Source organism: Theropithecus gelada, chromosome 12 (assembly GCF_003255815.1).
Source record: "Theropithecus gelada isolate Dixy chromosome 12, Tgel_1.0, whole genome shotgun sequence".
Taxonomy (NCBI): domain Eukaryota; kingdom Metazoa; phylum Chordata; class Mammalia; order Primates; family Cercopithecidae; genus Theropithecus; species Theropithecus gelada.
Window position 1 is genome coordinate 13,900,375 of NC_037680.1, and position 20,497 is coordinate 13,920,871.

Here is a 20,497-nt window from a genome sequence, read left to right on the forward strand (position 1 = left end):
TTTTTTTGTAAAGACAAAGTTTTATGTTGCCCAGGCTGGTCTTGAACTTCTGGTCTCAAGCAATCCTCCTGCCTCAGCCTCCCAAAGTGCTGGGATTACATGTGAGCCTGGGAACTTTGTCTTCTTAACGTGTAGATGGAGCATTTTCCAGGCACTCTGAGTGAAAAGCCTCTCTCCTGCAGAACCTGACCAATAAACACTTGTGTGCGGTGTGTACAGATGATCTTGACTGCATGCGCCTGCTGACAGGGAGACCTGGTGCTTCTGGTTTAGGTGTGGCCCAGAGATGCCTCTGACCCTTTCATCTTGACCTTTCTGTTACCGTTAACCTGAGGGATCAAGAACCTTCCTTCCCTGGGGTTTCTGAGATGATGGGAGAAAACCAAAGCACAGCCTCCTCATGTACCTGATGCCTCCGCTCAGAAGCCAGCAATGGCCTGTGGCCCCAAAGCCAATGCCCTGCGCGTGGCTTCCAGGCCCTTCACCATGTGGCCTCAGCCCCTTCACTGCCGCTGGGCTGGTCTCCCCCACTCTCAGCTTCTGGCACCCCACTCATTATTACCTCTAGGCCTGTCTTCACAACCCTGCCCCTTAGAAGGAATGACCTGTAATCTCCTGCACTCTAGCCCCTGTCAAGGCCCAGCTCAGCTGATGTCCTGCCTTGTCCATGAAATCTCCTGGGTCTACCCGGTCCACCCTGATCTCATCTGCTGAGTTTTCTTTGTACTGAAGAGCCTGGGGAATGGGATTCCATGGAGCACTGTCTTTCCAGCTGATCTGTCAGCAGCTTGAGGAACCGACTTGGAATCCTCTCCTTCCGTGGACCCCTCCCTCTGGCCCTGGCTCGGTCTAATGGTAGGTGCTCGGCAAACTTGTGCGGATGGGCTGGACGCTCACCGGTTTCGCTGGAGATCACAGTTCGCAGATCAGACCTTTAGGCACAGCCTGCTCTGCGGCACTTACCCTAACTAGGCCGGGGTGTGCATTGTGAGGTGGGAGCTGGCTTTTCTTTTTCTTTTTTCTTTTTTTTTTTTGAGACAGAGTCTCCCTCTGTCGTCCAGGCTGGAGGGCAGTGGCGCCATCTCGGCTCACTGCAACCTCTGCCTCCTGAGCTCAAGCGATTCTCTGGCCTCAGCCTCCCAAGTAGCTGGGATTACAGGCCCCCGCCACCGCGCCCGGCTAATTTTTGTATTTTTAGTAGAGACAGGGTTTCGCCATGTTGGCCAGGCTGGTCTTGACCTCCTGACCTCAAGTGAGTGATCCGCCCGCCTCGGCCTCCCAAAGTGCTGGGATTACAGGCGTGAGCCACCGCGCCCAGCCTGGGAGCTGGATTTTTAATCCTCAGCTGGGCTCTATGGGGGCGTCTGGGGACAGGACTCAAAGACTGTGTTGGGAATTCACACGGGATTCCCGCCGGCCTTGGAGCGGTGGGCATGTTCCCACGGGCAGTGACCCCCGCTTCCCGCGCTTCCACACACCACACCTCTCGCCCCACCTGCATGACTCAAGCCCCCAGCGTGCGCCCCGGGGGCAGACAGCTTGGCTGCAAATCTCAGCTCCATCTCTTAATAGCTGGGTGACCTTGCCCTAATCTTTGCGCCTCACTTTACTCATATTTAAGTAGAAATAAAGATACCAACAGAAGATGCGTAAACGTTGGCTGCTGACGTTGCTACTCCTTCCTTGACAAGAAGGGGCGGGTGGGTAACGAGGGACGCTTTGGTGCAGACCATCGCCACCTGCTGGCCAAATGATGCAAAGCACAAACCTGACTCACCCACTGCCACCCACATGCGCACGTGCGGTGATGAAATGGGATAGGATGAGCCGGGATTTATCTGTGGAGTGGTGGAGTGGGGTTGCTCAGAGGTGGATATCCTTGGGACAGATTTCCTGGCTGTTCTGCAATATAATAACCATAATAGCAACCCCCCCTCTGTCAAGCACATAGCAGTGCCAGGTGCTGGGCTAAGCTTTACATATATGATCACATGTAACTTCCCAGCAAGCAAAGAAGCTCAGTCATGGTGACTTGCCCGAGACATGCCTCTGCGACCCCGACGCCATGCCCTCAGCACTGCGGGCACCAGGCCCTTACCGAGACTTGTTGAGGCCTGCTGCCAAGCTCCTGTCACGGATCCGCGTCTTCATCACCTCGTTGTAATCTCCATTCTTGAAAATAGGATGTGCAAACCAGCCTCCCATGAACTGCGGGTGGGGTTGGGGAGACAGTCAGCCCAGGCATTACAGGTGGGTACAGCAAGAGACAGCACCGTCCCTGCTCAGAAGTGCCGGGCCTCACAACCTCCCTCCTTTTTCTGGACCCCCAGGCTAAGTTTTCTTCTCTGTGGCTCCTGCCTGTTGCAGCTTCAGTGCCCACAGGTCTCCCAGCTGGGTCTGTGCTTGCTCAGCTGCTGTCGCACTGAGGGCAGGGCCACCTCTTCATAGTTACAGCTTGAGGTGACAGGAAGTGACCTGTGCACTGACCCTGGAACTCAACAAATGCTTCCTGGCTGCCCTTGGACAGATCCTGCAGAGGAGAAGGGAGAACCACAAGCCTCCAGGCTCCCGGTTCCCTTTCTCACCACTAAGCAGCTGAACTTCTGCATCAAAGTGCCCAAGGAGCAACCAGGACTTTCTGGGGAGGGCTGAGATGCAAGGTTTTGCTTTCCTGACTTTCCGGGCAAAGCATAACTCTTCATGGGCCTTCACAGCCCCAACATGGGGAACTGTTTGACCCATTTTCTCTAATGAGGCCTAGGCCATCCTTATCACAGGTGGGGATATCTGGCACCCACACACTATGATGCTGGGGGATTGAGAGCCTTCTTTAGTCTCTCCAAATCCTCTCCTCACCTGCTGGCTGCTGCTGGGAATTGGGGTGAGGGCAGCTTCCACTCATGGTTAGAGACGAGGCATGGAACACACATGCCCTGGTAAGGAGGCTTAAGTGCACCCACTCCAAGGTAACACACTGGATGTTTTTGTGGAAGCTGATTCTAATAGGAGATGCATCTGTCATAGTCCATGGCTGCAGTATCACGGTTCACCAGTAAGTGGCTCAATCTAAAGATATGACAGCCTAACATTTCCTGACATTCGAAGTTTTGATTTCAGGAAAAAAGGAAATGTTGCTCTAAATCACCAGTTCTGTGAGTCTAAAATGAGGGATACATTAATTTTGTTTCAAAACTGTTTCCCCAGCTGACTGGCAGACCAGAAAATTAAGCTCTTCGTTGCGTTTATTAATTTGACTATCTTTGTCAAGTTCTCCTGTGAAGAGTTTGGCAAACCAAGGCCCTTGGTGTTCCCCCCAGGAGAGTTATAGTGTCACAGTTGGCAGACTCTTCCACAGAGCCCAAAGTGGGAACCAGTCCAGAGAGAAACCCTTGTCTTTCCTTCCTGATGCAAAATGTAGGGGACAGCACCTTCTAGCCCTTTCAGAGACTCTAGGAGGAGCCAGAGGAGCTGTGCCATGAATGAGGATCATTCTTCTCCTTTTCTTCTCTTGTCAGTCAGGGGTTCAGGTGGAAATAAAGGTAGGCCATGCTGGCACCTGCTTCCTTTTTTTTTTTTGGAGATGGAGCCTTGCTCTGTCACTCAGGCTGGAGTGCAATGGCCATCTAAACTCCTGGGTTCTCCTGCCTCAGCCTCCAGAGTAGCTGGGACTACAGGCATGTGCCACCATGCCTGAGTAATTTTTATATTTTTAGTAGAGATGGGGTCTCACCATGTTGGCCAGGCTGGTCTAGAACTCCTGACCTCAGATTATCAGTCTGCCTTAGCCTCCCAAACTGCTGGGATTACAGGTGTGAGCCGCCATGCCCAGCCAGCTTCCTACTAATGTCTCTACTTCCTAGGGGTGAAATTCCATGACCAAAAGATGCTGTTCTTAAACTCACTGAGTTGGCAAATTAGGGGCACTAATGAGTTTCACAGAATCTAAAGTCAGGAGATCGAGACCATCCTGGCTAACATGGTGAAACCCCGTCTCTGCTAAAAAAAAATACAAAAAATTAGCTGGGCGAGGTGGCGGGCGCCTGTAGTCCCAGCTACTTGGGAGGCTGAGGCAGGAGAATGGCATAAACCCGGGAGGTGGAGCTTGCAGTGAGCTGAGATCCGGCCACTGCACTCCAGCCCGGGTGACAGAGCAAGACTCCGTCTCAAAAAAAAAAAAAAAAAAAAAAGAAATGCCTAGGCTGGAGCAAATCAAATTAGATGGCGACACCTAAAGGTGATGTGTGACATTGCAGCCCAGCTCTGTTAGTGACTATAGTCAAACCAGAGAGACTGAAGAGATTTGGAAATTTCTCTCTATGAGTTAACTTCAAACCAATGTTACAGAAATAATTACCTGTACAAATGATTTTTAAAAACTTAAAGACAACCTAACCCCATAGACCTTATCACTTTCATCACAGCAAACTTATGAGGTGGGTAGAGCATCTCCAGTTCAAAGACGAGAAAACTAAGGCATGAAAAAGTTAGATGATTATCCCAAGCTCACAAAATCAGGCAATAGCAAAACTAGGCTTAGATCCTAACCATTCTTCTTTTTTTGGGTTGGGGGTGGTCTCCCTCTGTCACCTGGAGTTTAATGGTGCTGAAATCATGGCTCACTGCAACCTTGAACTCCTGGGCTCAAGCTCCCACCTTAGCCTCCTGAGCAGCTGGGACTACAGGTGTGTGCCACCATGTCCTAATAATTTTTGTTTCTTAACAGACAACATCTTGCTATGTTGCCCAGGCTGGTCTCAAACTCCTAGCCTCAAGCAATCCTCCTGCCTCAGCCTTCCAAAGTGCTGGGATTACAGACATGAGCCACCACACCCTAAATATTTGATTCACAATCTGTTTCCATTAGGCTGGAAGGAAAGATGGACAAAAGTAAGAACAAGTGTCCAGAGGAAAAACAGACCTGAACATATCTCCTGGCCGCCTCCACATCCTCCTGGTTAGAGGGATCTCTGGGTTCAGCCCAGTCACTGCTGATGGTGATGGAAATCACACCATCTTGACTGGCGCGGTATACATCGTTGTACAGATGCCAGGCCTCAGCATGAGCCTTTATTAGGTTGTGGCCAACAATGTAGGGGGCAGTGCCAGGCCTAACAAAGATTCCTGGAAACATACACATGAACGTCAACAGAAAATGGATAGAATGGATGTGACCGAGATTGTTAGTCCCTACCTGCAGATGTCCCCTCTGTGTTTGGGAGAAGAGGTGTAGATTCTGGCATTAGGAAAACTGGAATTCAAACCCTGGCTCTCCCTCTTATTACCTGGCTGTGTAATTTTGAGTGAGTAATTCAGCCTTTCAGTTTTCTCCCTGGTGAAATGGGCAGCAGAGAGTGCTTGTTAGAGGGAAATGAAACGTATATGAAACCCACCCACAGCAGCACTGTGTCTGGAAAAGGGAAGGACACTTGATAAATGGTGGTTTCTGTCCCCCTCCTCCAGAAGAGTGGCTCGTATGTCTCAGGCAAAATACCCATAATAGAGATACCTGTCACAGAATCTAAAGCCCCCAATTTAAGAAATGCTTAGGCTGAAGCAAATCAAATCAGATGGTGACACCTGAAGCTGAAGTGTGACATTGCAGCCCAACTCTGTTAGCTACTATAGTCAAACTAGAGAGACTAAAGAGATGGAGTTTCTTTCTATTGAGTTAGCTTCAAACCAATGTTATATTCAGAAAGGACTACATGTACAAATGATTTATTTTTTTAAACTTAAAAGACAACCCAGGCCGGGCAGGGTGGCCCACACCTGTAATACCAGCACATTGGGAGGCTGAGGCGGATGGATCACCTGAGGCCAGGAGTTCAAGACCAGCCTGCCCAATATGGCAAAACCCGTCTCTACTAAAAATACAAAAAATTAGCCAGCTGTGGTGGCATGAACCTGTAATCCTAGCTACTCAGGAGGCTGGGGCAGGAGAATCGCTCGAACCTGGGAGGCGGAGATTGCAGTGAGCTGAGAGGTTCAAGCAATTCTCGTGTCTCAGCCTCCTGAGTAGCTGGGACTACAGGCGCACGCCACCGTGCCTCGTTAATTTTTGTATTTTTAGTAGAGATGGGGTTTCCCCATATTGGTCAGGCTGGTCTTGAACTCCTGACCTCAGGCGATCCACCCGCCTCGGCCTCCCAAAGTGCTGGGATTACAGGCATGAGCCACCATAACTGCCCTATTATTATTTTTGAGACAGGGTCATGCACTGTCATCCAGGCTGGAGTGCAGTCGTGCCATGATCATGGTTCACTGAAGCCTTGAACTCCCGGGCTCAAATGAATTGACAGGAGTTGATAATCTGGAGCTCCTTGGGGATCCACTGTGATCGTTAGGGTTGGAGAATATAGCTAATGCAAGCAGCTGACACAGAGATCCCCGACAGTGAATGCTCCAAGAGAGGCGCCTCTCATGTGTTGAAGGAGTATAAACCAAAGAGGCGACCTAGGACCAATGGAGATGCCTCTGATAACGATTTGAGGCACATCTTCTGGTGGCTCTTTCCAGCTGTTACACAGTGTTCTGGGGAATCACATGGATGAACACAAATTTATTCTCATTAGCTCAGAACTAAAGGAAAGGGAAACTGGATGGTTCTCAAGGCACAAAAATAGGTCCACAATTTCTTATTCAAAACCCTTAAGGATCCCGCAATCCTACTTTTGGGCATTTATCCAAAGGAAAGTAAGTCAGTATACCAAATAGATACCTGCATCTCCCTGTTTATTGCATCACTATTACAATGGCCAAGATATGGAATCAACCTAAGTGTCCATCAACAGATGAATGGATAAAGAAAATGTTGCATTTATATACAATGGAATACTACACAGCCATAAAAAAGGATGAATCTTGTCATTTGTGACAATATTGATGGAACTGGAGGTCATTATGTAAAGTGAAATAAGTCAGGCACAGAAAGGCAAATACTGCATGTTCTTTCTTATATGTGGGAGCTAAAAAGATGAGCTCCTAGCAGTAGAGAGTAGAATTGTGATTACTAGAGGATGGGAAGGGTAGTGGGGAGGGAGGATAGGGAGAGGTTGGTTAATGGATACAAAGTTAAGCTAGATAAGAAGATGAAGTTCTAGTGATGTGTGGCACTGTAGGGTGAATATAGTTAACAAGAATTTAGGCTGGGTGCAGTGGCTCACGCCTGTAATCCCAGCACTTTGGGAGGCTGAGGCGGGCGGATTACCTGAGGCCAGGAGTTTAAGACCAGCCTGGCCAACATAATGAAACCTCGTTTCTACTAAAAATACAACAATTAGCCAAGCATGGTGGCCCATGCCTGTAATCCCAGCTACGCAGGAGGCTGAGGCAGGAGAATTGCTTGAGCCCGGGGGAGATGTTGCAGTGAGCTTCACTCCAGCCTGGCCGACAGAGTGAGACTCTGTCTCAAAATAAATAAATAAATAAATAAATAATAATTTTAAAAAAAGAATTGAGTGTGTATTTTCAAAAAGCTAGAAAAGAGGACTCAGAATGTTTCCAACACAAATAAATGATGAATGTTTAAGGTTATGAATACACTAATTACTCTGATTTCATCATAGCACTTTGTATACATGTATCAAAATATATTTTGTACTCCATATATATGTGTAGGGAAAAGAAAGATCAGACTGTTACCATGTCTATGTAGAAAGGGAAGACATAAGAAATTCCATTTTGACCTGTAACTTGAAAAATTGCTTTGCTGAGATGCTGTTAATCTGTTACAAATTAACAACTACTTTGCACAACCTTGTGCTCACAGAAACATGTGTTGTATGGAATCAAGGTTTAAGGGATCTAGGGCTGTGCAGGATGTGCCTTGTTAACAAAATGTTTACAAGCAGTATGCTTGGTAAAAGTCATTGCCATTCTCCAGTCTCAATAAACCAGGGGCACAATGCACTGCGAAAAGCCGCAGGGACCTCTGCCTTGGAAAGCCGGGTATTGTCCAAGGTTTCCGCCCATGTGATAGTCTGAAATATGGCCTCGTGGGATGAGAAAGACCTGACCATCCCCCAGCCCGACACCCGTGAAGCGTCTGTGCTGAGGTGGATTAGTAAAAGAAGAAAGCCTCTTGCAGTTGAGATAGAGGAAGGCCACTGTCTCCTGCCGGCCCCTGGGAACTGAATGTCTCGGTTTAAAACCCGATTGTACATTTGTTCATTTCTGAGATAGGAGAAAAACTGCCCTATGTCGGGAGGCGAGACATGTTGGCAGCAATGCTGCTTTGTTATTCTTTACTCCACTGAGATGTTTGGGTGGAGAGAAACATAAATCTGGCCTACGTGCACATCCAGGCATAGTACCTCCCCTTGAACTTAATTATGACATAGATTCTTTTGCTCACATGTTTTCTTGCTGGCCTTCTCCCTGTTATCACCCTGCTCTCCTACCGCATTCCTCTTGCTGAGATAATGAAAATAATAATCGATAAAAACTGAGGGAACTCAGAGACCGCTGCCGGTGCAGGTCCTTGGTATGCTGAGTGCTGGTCTCCCGGGCCCACTGTTGTTTCTCTATACTTTGTCTCTGTGTCTTATTTATTTTCTCAGTCTCTCGTCCCGCCTGATGAGATATACCCACAGGTGTGGAGGGGAAGGCCACCCCTTCATATATGTACAATTACTGCATATCAACCAAAGATAAAAGAAAAAAAATCTTTTAGGTTCAGATGTGTTTTGGAATTAAATGTTTCCTTTGAAAAAAGTACCTACCAGCCCCATGGGCCCGGGACAGCTCTCCATAGTCAAGCACACTGATATCTGTGCAGCAGAACACAGGAATGTTCGCTCAGTGCAATAAAGACCATGAGCAGCCTCCTGTTGGTTCGAGTCAGCTTTCACTACTGTTAAATGAGCTCAGGTCAGCCAAACCAATTGTCAGAACCTCTGGGGTTTGGGAATTGTGGAAACAGACTGCAGATCTGTACAGCCTGACAAACTGTCCTTCCCCACATCAATTTGCCCACATCTCTGATCTCAGAGAGCTGCCCACCTGAGGCCGATCAGAGTCACAGAGCAAAGAAATGAACCCACCTTGAGGTACTGAGATGGGAAATTCATGGTTAGCAATGCAATGTCAGGAGGGAAACCTCTACAGCCCTGAGCAAGAAGCAGGGTTTCTGCTATGGGGCTTTCTTTGCTGCCTCCTCCTGTGCCATTTGGATTTCAACTCTTGATGTGCTAAGAATGCCATGATCCAAAGAGCCGACGAGCCAGGGCTGGGACTTACCTGGAGCCGCTGTTCCATAGCCATATCCCTGGTAAGCAATGACAAAGGGCTCATTCAGCGTGATCCAAAACTTCACCTTGTCTCCCAGCCTCTGGAAGAGCACATCTGCATACTCCTTAAACCGCTGCACGATGGTCTCATTCTCCCAGCCTCCCACATCCTGAAGCGCCTGCGGTAGGTCCCAGTGGTAAATGGTCACCTGGGAAGAAGCCAGATCAGCTGTTGCATCAATCGTGCTTTCCATGGGAAGCCCTAGGTTAGATGTGCCAGCATCAATGTCTGCTGCTAATCCTGAGAGTGACTTATAAGACAAAAAGGCTCAAAGATTTTTTTCTTTTTCTTTTAGGAAAGGGATAAATTGCTTTCATGGAGAACTAGATGGCTGAGGTCAAAGTTGGGAAGGAAGCTCTTTTATGCTTTTTGAATTCTGCACCATATGACTTTACCAACAATTAAAAAGTTAAATTTGAGGTCGGGCACGGTGGCTCATACCTATAATCTCAGCACTTTGGGAGGCTGAGGTGCACTTGAGGCCAGGAGTTTGAGACCAGCCTGGCCGATACAGTGAAACCCTGTCTCTACTAGAAATACAAAAATTAGCCAGGCATGGTGGTGCGTGCCTATAAGCCCACCTACTCAGGAGGCTGAGAAACGAGATCCACCACTGCACTCCAGCCTGGAGGACAGAGCGAGACTACCTACATCTCAAAAACAACAACAACAACAATGACAACAACAACAACAAAAGCTAAATTTGAAACCAGCATTTCGTTTACACGATAAAGGTGCTCCCCCAGCCCCGCTGGTTCCCGCATGTGGACTTTCCCGAGGCCTGACCAGGCCCCACCATACCTGAGGCTGGATGTTGGCAGCCAGCAGTGCGTCAATGAACCTCACGTAGTAGTTCAGGCCCGCTTCATTGATGTACCTGGTGGTTCCATCAGGGAGGATGCGAGACCAGGAGATGGAAAAACGGTAGTGGGACACGCCCAGGTTCTGCAGGGTGACCAGATCCTCAGCAATCTTGTGATAACTGTCACAGGCCACGTCTCCGACGGCGTCGTTTTCAACCTTCAGCGGTGTGTGAGAAAATGTGTCCCAAATGCTGAGTCCTTTGCCATCTGCTCTCCACGCACCTTCGATCTCAAGATGACAAGACAAGGTCTACTTAGGTCATTCTGTCAAGCACTTGCAGCTTCCTTTCTGCCACTGGGTGAGTCTCAAGTCAAGACGTTTACTCTTTTGTGATAATGCTTAGTTTAAAACAAGCACATTGGTCCAGGTGTGGTGACTCACACCAACAACCCCAGTGCTATGGGAGGATCGCTCAAGCCCAGGAATTCAAAACCAACCTGGGCAGCATGGCAAAACCCCATCTCTATAAAAAAATCAAAAACATTAGCCAAGTGTGGTTACCTTCTCTGGGAGCCTGCTCTGGCCCCCACTCAGTCTCGGAACTCCCCCGGCTTTCTCTACACATGCAGCAGGCCCACTCTTGCACAGAGACAGACGCAGGCAGAAGATGGAAAGCAGGAACCATCATTAACTGCCAGGCAAGTCACTCGCCTTTTCGTATTCCATTTTTCTTGGAAAAAATAAAACCATCCTATTTTCTGTAGGAGTGAGCCTCATTTTGGATGAATACAGGAGCAATGTGATGTTGTTAGGACATCAGAATAAGCTCAGGTCCATGCTGAGAGCCAACGTGAGCAAACGGCCTGCTTGGAAGGATCTAGCTGAGGAATAAAAGGGTCCAGCAGGGACTTGTCATAGTCATGGGCTGTAGAACAGTGTTTTGGTCAATGATGGACCTGATATATGATGGTGGTCCCATAAGATTATAATGGAGCTGAAACATTCCTATTGCCTAGTGCTTTGTAGCCATCATAACGCTGTAGAGCACTGCATTATTCATGTTTCTGGTGGTGCTCATGTCAATAAACTGACCATGTGGCCAGCAGTATAAAAGTATAGCACATGCAGGCCAGGTGCTGTGGCTCAGACCTGTAATTCCAGCACTTTGGGAGGCTAAGGGAGGAGGATCACTTGAGGCCAGGAGTTCAAGACCAGCCCTAGCAACATAGTGAGACCCTCATTTCTACAAAAAAATTAAAAATAAAAAAATCATTGGGTGTGGTGACATGTGCATGTAATCCCAGTTACTTGGGAGGCTGAGTGATCCTCCTGCCTCAGCCTCCCGAGTAGCTGGGACTATGGGAGCACACCACCACACTCGGCTAATCTTTTTGATTTTTTTTTTTTTTTGAGACGGAGTCTCGCTCTGTCCCCCAGGCTGGAGTGTAGTGGCGTGATCTCTGTTCACTGCAAGCTCGGCCTCCCGGGTTCACGCCATTCTCCTGCCTCAGCCTCCTGAGTAGCTGTGACTACAGGTGCCCGCCACCGTGCCCGGCTAATTTTTTTTTTTTTTTTTTTTTGTATTTTTAGTAGAAACTGGGTTTCACTGTGGTCTCAATCTCCTGATCTTGTGATCTGCCCGCCTCAGCCTCCCAAAGTGCTGGGATTACAGGCGTGAGCCACCGCGCCCGGCCTTGACTTTTTTATAGAGATAGGGTTTTGCCACATTGCCCAGGCTGGTTTTGAACTCCTGGGCTCAAGCAACCCTCCCACAGCACTGGGATTTGCAGGCGTGAGCCACCACACCTGGACCAATGTGCTTGTTTTAAGCTAAGCATTATCACAAAAGAGTAAAAAAGTTTAAAAAATTAAAAAGTTAATAAAGTAAAAATGTTATAGTAAGCTAAGGTTAATGTGTTATTGAAGAAAGAAAAATATCTAAAAAATAAATGTAGCGTAGCATAAGTGTGCAGTGTTCATAAAGTCCACAGTAGTGTACAGTAATGCCCAGGCCTTCCCATTCACTCACCCCTCACTCACTGACTCACCCAGAGCAACTTCCAGTCCTGCAGGCTCCATTCACGGTAAGTGCCCTGTCCAGCTTTTATGCCATATTTTCACTGTGCCTTTTAGATACACGAATACCACTGTGTTACAGCTGCCTCCAGCATTCAGTACCGTAACAGGCTGTACAGGTTTGTAGCCTAGAAGCACTAGGCTATACCATGTAGCCCAGGTGTATAGTAGGCTATACCATCTAGGTGTGTGTAAGTGTACTCTGTGTGATGTTCACACAACTACGAACTCGCCTAACATCACACCTCTCAGAGCAAATCCCTGTCGTGAGCGATGCGTGACTGTATTTGTGTGTCTTTGCCCAAGTGCTTCTGCCCAGGCTCTCCCTGCTCTACCTGGCCCTGCAAGCACTCATCTCAAGACAGCCAGGCTCACCATGCTGGTCTGGGTAAATTTGAGGCTGTGAAGAAGCCAGGCTGTCTGGAAGAGGACCACCCAGACCCCATGCTGCCCCTCCATGGGTCTGCTGGAATCTCCTGTTCATACATCTGCCCTTCCCAGCACTGAACTGAGAGCCTGGTGCAGGGCAGGTGTGTGGTCAATGGTGTCCCACCACCCTGAACTCCTCACCTGATATGCAGCAGAAGCCGCACTCCAGATGAAGCCTTCAGGAAACCGTCCGTACAGAAACTCATCCTCCCTGGCCAGTGGCATGCCGTTGTTGGTAATGACCTCTGTGTAGTACCTGGCGGAGGTTCTTGCTGTGCGAGGCCTGTTCGTGTTGTTGAAATCAACATGGTACAGTCCAAACTTGACCGTGTAGCCATTCAGCCACTCAAAGTTGTCCATCAGAGACCAGGCAACATACCCTCGAAGGTCTACACCATCGAGCCTGTAGGCTGGGAACATCCCAAAGGGAGCAGAGGAGAGCTTGACACCAGGAGTCAGGGCCTCCACGCAGCCAACCCAGTGTCAGCTCCTCAATTCAAGGTTGTTGTCCTAAAAGTGACATACGCCCTGAAAGACCAACAGGTCATCTGTCGATCTTACTTTTTTGCCAGTACCTATGACTCCACAGCAAGCATTAATGACTGATCATCTCCAAATCAAATTCTTCTGTTGGGGTAAAGAAACATGCCCCAAATTCAAGAGCCTCAGCCCACTTAGGAAGTTAAGCCCAATGCATCTGTAGTCCCAGCTACTGGGGAGGCTGAGGCAGGAGAATTGCTTGAACTTGGGAGGCGGAGGTTGCAGTGAGCCAAGATCACACCACTGCACTCCAGCCTGGGCAACAGAGTGAGATTCCGTCTCAAAGAAAAAAAAAAAAGATCAATGAGACAAAAAGTTGATTTTTAGGCCAGGCACAGTGGCTCACACCTGTAATCTTAACACTTTGGGAGGCAGAGGCAGGTGGATCACTTGAAGTCAGGAGTTTGAAACCAGCCTGGCCAACATGGTGAAACCCTGTCTCTACTAAAAACACAAAACAATTAGCCGGGCGTGATGGCCACTGCACTCCAGTCTGGGTAACAGAGCAAGACTCCATCTCAGAAAAAAAAAAAAAAGGAAGTTTGAATTTACACAACTTTCTTGTTTTACGTGCGTAAGATACGCTCTAAGGAGGCAGAAATTTGTGTTTTGTTCATTGCTGTATCCCAGCACCTAAAATAATGAACGAATGGACCCACGACAATATGAATATTCTGCTGGGGACCCTGTGTGTGTGGTGTTTGTGCTTTTCCTTTGCAGAGACAACCATAGCCTTTTCCCCAGCTTCTCAAGGAGCATATAACCCCCAAACAGATAAAGAATTATGGAGTTGGGACCTAAGAGAGAGACCTGTTGGGGGCTCATAAATCATCCTGGCAAAACATTTCAGGCACATGACCCAGGGAATGTGGGAAGGTTTCTTTAAAGGGAACTGAACCCTCACATACCTTTCAAAGCCTCATTGATATAGGTTTTGTGGTAAAATATCCTACTGGTATCCTCTGCGTTCGGATTGGTCAGTCCCACTCCGTTTTCGGTGATGTAAATGGGAATGTCACCATACTCTTCCTTGATCCAGTTCAGCAGCCTTCGCATCCCCCAGGGCGCAGCTCTGTTCAGTGCTGTGGAAGGCCACGAAGGGTCCTCCTCCTCAGCCATCTCCCGGTCATCTTCGTAGGAGGGTGGGTTTAGACTGGGTGTTTTGTACTGCACGATTCTGGAGGAGTATGTGTTGAGGCAGAAGACGTCGGCCGTCGCCCTGATGAACCTCTTCTCTTCCTCAGTGAAGCTTGGCAGGCGGGAGGTGGCTAAGTGCTGCAGTTCACTCCTGTTCCCCACTTTCCACTTCATGGCGTCAGGATAGTCTCCGTTTCTAAAAATGGGGTGGGCAAACCAGCCCAGGGAGAACTGCAGCATTCGGTCAGCGGCTTCCACATCTCTGGGGACCCCTGGTGACTTGGGCTCTGCCCAGTGTGTACTGAGGCTCAGCGAGATGACCCCCTTCTGCTGCTGCCTGTATTTCTCATCGTACGTGTGATAGACTCTGGCATGGGCTTTGATGACGGCGTGGGCTATCCTATATGGTGCCCAGCCTGGGTCCTTCACCCCTGGGGGAAATTCCCCTGAGCCATAACCCAGCCATGCCAGGTACATGGGCTCATTAAAAGTCATCCAGAACTTGACTCTGTCACCAAAGGTCTGGAAACAAAAGTCTGCGTAGCTGTCAAACAACTCAATCAAGGCAGGATTCTCCCAGCCTCCGATATCCTGGAGGGCCTGGGGCAGGTCCCAGTGGAACAATGTCACCATAGGAAAGATGTTGCTTGCCATCAAGCCATCAATCAGCCTATTGTAATAATCAACCCCGTGACTGTTGATAGAGCTGTTTCTCCCAGTTGGGAAAATCCGAGACCAGGAGATAGAGAAGCGATAGGCCTTCACCTTCAAAGCTCGGAGCATATTCAGATCGGCATCCAGCTGGTGATAGCTGTCACAGGCGATGTCTCCAGTGGCATTGTCTTTCACATTGCTCCCTGGTGTGTGGGTAAAGTTATCCCAGATGCTGGGGCCTTTGCCGTCGGCATCCCACCCGCCTTCGATCTGATAAGCGGAAGAGGACACGCCCCACAGAAAGTCATCCCGGAAGGTCCCGTGGTAGAACAAATCTCTTTCAAACTTGGGTTGGCTGGAGAACTTTTCCCAAACAACTTTAGCCTTGGAGGGCACCTCAGATGGAAAAGCGAAGGCTCTGGCTTTGGAGGGGAGGTTTGCTGTATTAGGTGGTAGCAGTCTTTTTGCCCCCTTGGTGAGGAAACCGTTCTTTTCTATGACGCTAGTGAAAAAGTAGGCAGATTTCCTGGGAGTCCTTGACTTGCTGCTGTCGTTGAAGTTGACATGGTGCAGGCCAAACCTCTGGCTGTAACCAGAGGGGCCTTCGAAGCCATCAATGAGGGAGCGAGCAATGTAGGAACGAACATCCACGGAGTCTTCCCTGATAGCTGTGAAGAAAAATAAAAATTAGATTTATTTATTTATGAATTTATTTAATTGAGATGGGGTCTCACTGTGTTGCCCAGGCTGGTCTCAAACTCCTGGACTCAAGTGATCCTCCCAAGTAGCTGGGACTGACTACAGGAGTGAGCTAGCACACCTCTATTTTATTTATTTATCTTTTGAAGACCAGTCAGTGCAGTAGTGAGAAGGGGGAGCAGGGTATTAGAAGCTGTTTGATCTGTAACTCGTTGTGAACAGTCAACTAAGTTATTACCTTGGACCAGCGAGGACTGTTTTTCAATAAAATAGTTTTTACTGAAAAATTAGAAGTATAGTCTCTGTTACTAATGTTGATTTTAAAAAGTGTTCCTTTTGACATGAAAGTTTTGGGGATGAGTTGGGTTACCCCGTAAATGTTCACCCTTTTTCCTCCTCAGAATGGATAAAAGGAAAATCCACAAGATCCTCACAAAACATCAGGCCACTTTTGTGGCCATAAATCTCAAAGCAAAGGAGCATCCTCATCTTCAAATAAATAGTGGAGGGATGTGTCCCATGTGTTACCACCAGGATGTCTTGGTTTTATATGGAATACATAAATCAATCTTTTAACAATATGCTTTTGCTTTTCCTTATTTATGTTTAGTAATATTGACATTAAGTGACAACATATTTCATATTTTAAAAAAGAAATAAACCAGCCTGGACAACATGACCAGACTCTGTCTTTTTTCTCTATAAAAAAGACAGAAAGAAAGAAAATTAGCCTGGCCTGGTGGTGTGTGCCTGTAGTCCCAGCCACTTGGGAGGCTGAGGTGGGAGGATCGCTTGAGCCCAGGAGGTCAAGGCTGCAGTGAGCCAAGATCATGCCAGTGTGCTCCAGCATGGGCATCAGAACAAGACCCTGTCTAAAACAATAAAAATTAAAATAAAGAAATAAATAAAGCCTAAAACATATATTCCCTGGTACAGTGCATTGAATGGTGGCCCCCAAAAGATATGTCTAAATTCTAACCCTTGGTACCAGTGAATACAACCTTATTTGGAAAAAGGATCTTTGCAGATGTAATTAAGTTAATGAGCTCAAGATAAGAACATCCTGGGTTAACTGAGGACTGACCTGTGAGATGAAACCTATTTGTCATACCTTTCCAATTGGAATACAAAGACATATGAAATAGTACGTTAGGCAAGAATCAGACCGTAGTTGTGGATCCATTGGATCAAAATCAATGGCATAGAATGTAGATTTTATAGTCAATTAGAGGAAATGAAGACCAGTGTGGCTGGAGCAATGAGGGAAGAGTTAATGGGTTGGAGTCCGGAGGATCACTGGAGCCTAGGAGTGTGAGGCTGCAGTGAGCTATGAACAGGCCACTTTATTCCAGCCTATGTGATAAAGCAAGACCCTGACTCTTTTTTTTTTTTTTTTTTTTTTTTTGAGACGGAGTCTTGCTCTGTCACCCAGGCTGGAGTGCTGTGGCCGGGTCTCAGCTCACTGCAAGCTCCGCCTCCCGGGTTCCCGCCATTCTCCTGCCTCAGCCTCCCGAGTAGCTGGGACTACAGGCGCCCGCCACCTCGCCCGGCTAGTTTTTTGTATGTGTTTAGTAGAGACAGGGTTTCACCGTGTTAGCCAGGATGGTCTCGATCTCCTGACCTCGTGATCCGCCCGTCTCGGCCTCCCAAAGTGCTGGGATTACAGGCTTGAGCCACCGCGCCCGGCCGACCCTGACTCTTAAAAAAAAAAAAAAAAGATGATGAGACTTGATAATTGCATAGGACTCAGATGGGCAGAATGTAGAGGGAGGTATTCTAGGCAGTAAGGACATTGGGCCAGGCATGGTGGCTCATGCCTGTAATCCCAACACTTTGGGAGGATGAAGTGAGAAGACTGTTTGAGCCCAGGAGTTTGAGACCAGCCTGGGCAATGTGAAGAGACTCTGTGTCAAAAAAAAAAAAAGCCAGGCATAGTGGTGTGCACTGTGGTCCCAGCTAAAGAGGCTGAGGTGGGAGGTTGGCTTGAGCTCAGGACTTTGAGGCTGCAGTGAGCCATGTTTATGCCACTGCACTCCAGCTCTCCAGCAGGCAACACAGCAAGACCCTGTCCCAAAAACAAAACAAAACAAAACAAAAATCACAGGAGCAAAGATATTAATGACATGAATGAACCTTTGGGAAAGAGAGTTAGGAAGCTGATGTGAAGGACTCCCCATTATTACTACCAATAATGCTTTCTTTGGCTCCATTTCCCTAGGAGACTTTCTTTGTCCCATTAAACAAAATTATGAAGACCTGGAGAAGTACCACCCACTTTCCAATCACTGGCACATCCATTGTTCTTACCCTTGAGCACCTCATTGATATATTGATTGAAGTAGTCTACTCTCAAGGAATCATCAAAGAGATTTTCACTTTCCCCTATGGGCATGCCATTCCCGGCCAGGTATATTGGAACTTTTCCTCGTGTGTATTCCAGGGATACAAACTGCAACAGCCTTCTTATCCCCCAGGGCACCACACGAATCCAAGAGGATGAGGTCTGGGGCCACGCATGGTTCACGTGTTGGGAGAAGCCTCCAATGGTATCATAGCTAGGGATGCAGGTGTTTTGTGGGGCGTTGCTGATGAGGCGGGAGGTGTAATGTGACAGACCCAGAAAATCAGCGGAGCCTTTGAGGAGCTGCTTCTCTGCCTCTGTGAACTCGGGGAGTTGAGCCACAGGATGGAGGCACTGTCTGTTCATCTGTTGGATCTGGGTCCTCAGGGTGGCTGGATAGTCTCCATCCACAAAGACGGGGTGTGCAAACCAGCCCAGCATGAAGTGCAAGAAGCGCTCAGAGGCTCTTAAGTCCTCAGGCCTCTCTGGAGACAGGGGTTCTGCCCAGTCTGAGTTCAGCACAATGCCCACATGCCCCTGCTGCTGTGGGCGATGGTGGCTGTTGTAGTAGTGCCAGGTTCTGGCATGAGCCTTGAGGACCAAGTGAGCCACCTTGTGAAAAAGTGAGAAGGAAATATAGTGATTAGTAATAACAACAATGATAACAACAGGACTAATGAACCAGTAACAAGTCAACAACAATGTCAACAAGTCAATAAAGACAACAACAACATTGACAGTGTCAATATTGACAACATCAGCACTAACGTTAACATCAAGTCATCAACAAATAACAACATTGACACTAACGTCAATGATGTTAACGAGTCAATAATAAAGTTAACAAGTTAACAACATAAACAACAAGTTAAGACTGATACTAACAATGTCAACAAGTCAACAATGTCAAGAAATCCACACCAATGTCAACAAGTCAATAATACCAATGATGTTCACATCAATAACATCAATACCAACATGAACGGCATCAGCAAGTCAACACCAATGTGAAAAGGTCAACAATATCAAGTCAACAATGTCAACAAGTCCACACCAATATCATCAGCAAAGTCAACAAGTCAACAGCAATTCTTCAACATTGTCAACAAAATAACAACAGCATCAACAACCACATTAACAATAACAACTAACATGTATTGGGCACCTACTACTTAATGAATTCTCTCATGTAATCCTCACCACAACCTCATATGGCAGGTACAATTATTACCACCACTATAGAGATAGGGAAAACAAGATCCAGAGCTGTGCAGTAACTCCACAAGGCCCAGAGTCAGGAGTAAAGTGAGAACAAGCCCCTGGCAGTCTGACTCCAAGCCTGTTACTGTTACCCACACTGCTATTCTGCCTCTGTCCTTAATAAGTGCTTGTTGAGAAATTAGTCCATGGGGAAGATTATTTTAATTAGCACACAAGGGAGAGGAGGGCTCTTTCCTGCCTATTTGTTCTTCTTTCTATTTAATGGACTCTCAGAAGAAAAACCAAACTAGGAGTTTCTTTGTAGACTTAACTCATGCTCTTACAAACAGCAACAGCTTTTTGTGGGAAGCAGGGACAAAAGGAGGGTGTCTGAAATATAACAAGCCTAGATTTAAATCTTGACTCTGTCACTAACTTGTTAACCTGGACAATTTGCTCTCTCAACTTCAGCTGACTTGTTGGCAAGAAGTGGGTAATTATGGATCCATCTGGAATGATTAAATAAGTGTATATAAAGCATTGAGCAGAAACTCAGAGAGCAGGAGTGAGCTTGCTAAATCTTAGCTTGCTTTCCTTTTTCCTTTTTATCATCTGAAGAGGATGACACTTACCTCTGAAGAATTTCATGTCAAAATATTCCATAATCACTAAAACGCCTGGCTGCTTCTCACATCCCAAATATTAGTCCTTAATTGAGTTCTAAACTCGAATGGCAAACTGTGCTCCTTAAGCAAGGATGTCTTTCTTCTAAATTAGCCAGTGTCAGGAAGGGAGCTCAGTGGAATATTAGACAACCATCAAAAATAGTCATAGCGACCGCTTAATAATAGGTAAAAGTGCTAATGACATGATATCAAGTAAACAGTGAACAACAATCTGAGGTGCCCTGTGACAACATCATAAATGCAAAGAAGCCAAGATTGGAAGGAAATATTGTAAAATAATAAAATACTTTTTTGTTTTGTTTTGTTTTGTTTTGAGACAGAGTCTTACTCTGTCACCAAGCTGGAATGCAGTGGCGCAATCTCGGTTCACTGCAACCTCCACCTCCTGGGTTCAAGCAATTCTCCTGCCTCAGCCTCCCGAGTAGCTGGGACTACAGGTGCCTGCCACCATGCCTGGCTAATTTTTGTATTTTTAGTAGAGACAGGGTTTCACTGTGTTGGCCAGGCTGGTCTCGAACCCCTGATCTTGTGATCCGCCCGCCTCGGCCTCCCAAAGTGCTGGGTTTATAGGTGTGAGCCACTATGCCTGTCCCAAGACATTTTTTTCTTTTTTTTTTTTTTTTTTTTTTTTTTTTTTTTTTTT

The 20,497-nt window shown here is 47.3% G+C and overlaps 1 protein-coding gene across 1 annotated transcript in view; it reads right to left on the reverse strand.

Annotated features, from left to right (window-relative positions):
- LCT (lactase) overlaps positions 1–20,497 on the reverse strand; it is a 57,392-nt gene that overhangs the window by 9,368 nt on the left and 27,527 nt on the right. Inside the window, exons 7-13 of the mRNA XM_025405053.1 lie at positions 17,935–18,580; positions 14,046–15,596; positions 12,739–13,007; positions 10,090–10,380; positions 9,238–9,436; positions 4,919–5,121; positions 2,099–2,208 (exon numbers count right to left, since the gene is read on the reverse strand). Coding sequence (XP_025260838.1) covers positions 2,099–2,208; positions 4,919–5,121; positions 9,238–9,436; positions 10,090–10,380; positions 12,739–13,007; positions 14,046–15,596; positions 17,935–18,580 — 3,269 coding nt within the window. The remainder of the gene's footprint in view (positions 1–2,098; positions 2,209–4,918; positions 5,122–9,237; positions 9,437–10,089; positions 10,381–12,738; positions 13,008–14,045; positions 15,597–17,934; positions 18,581–20,497) is intronic.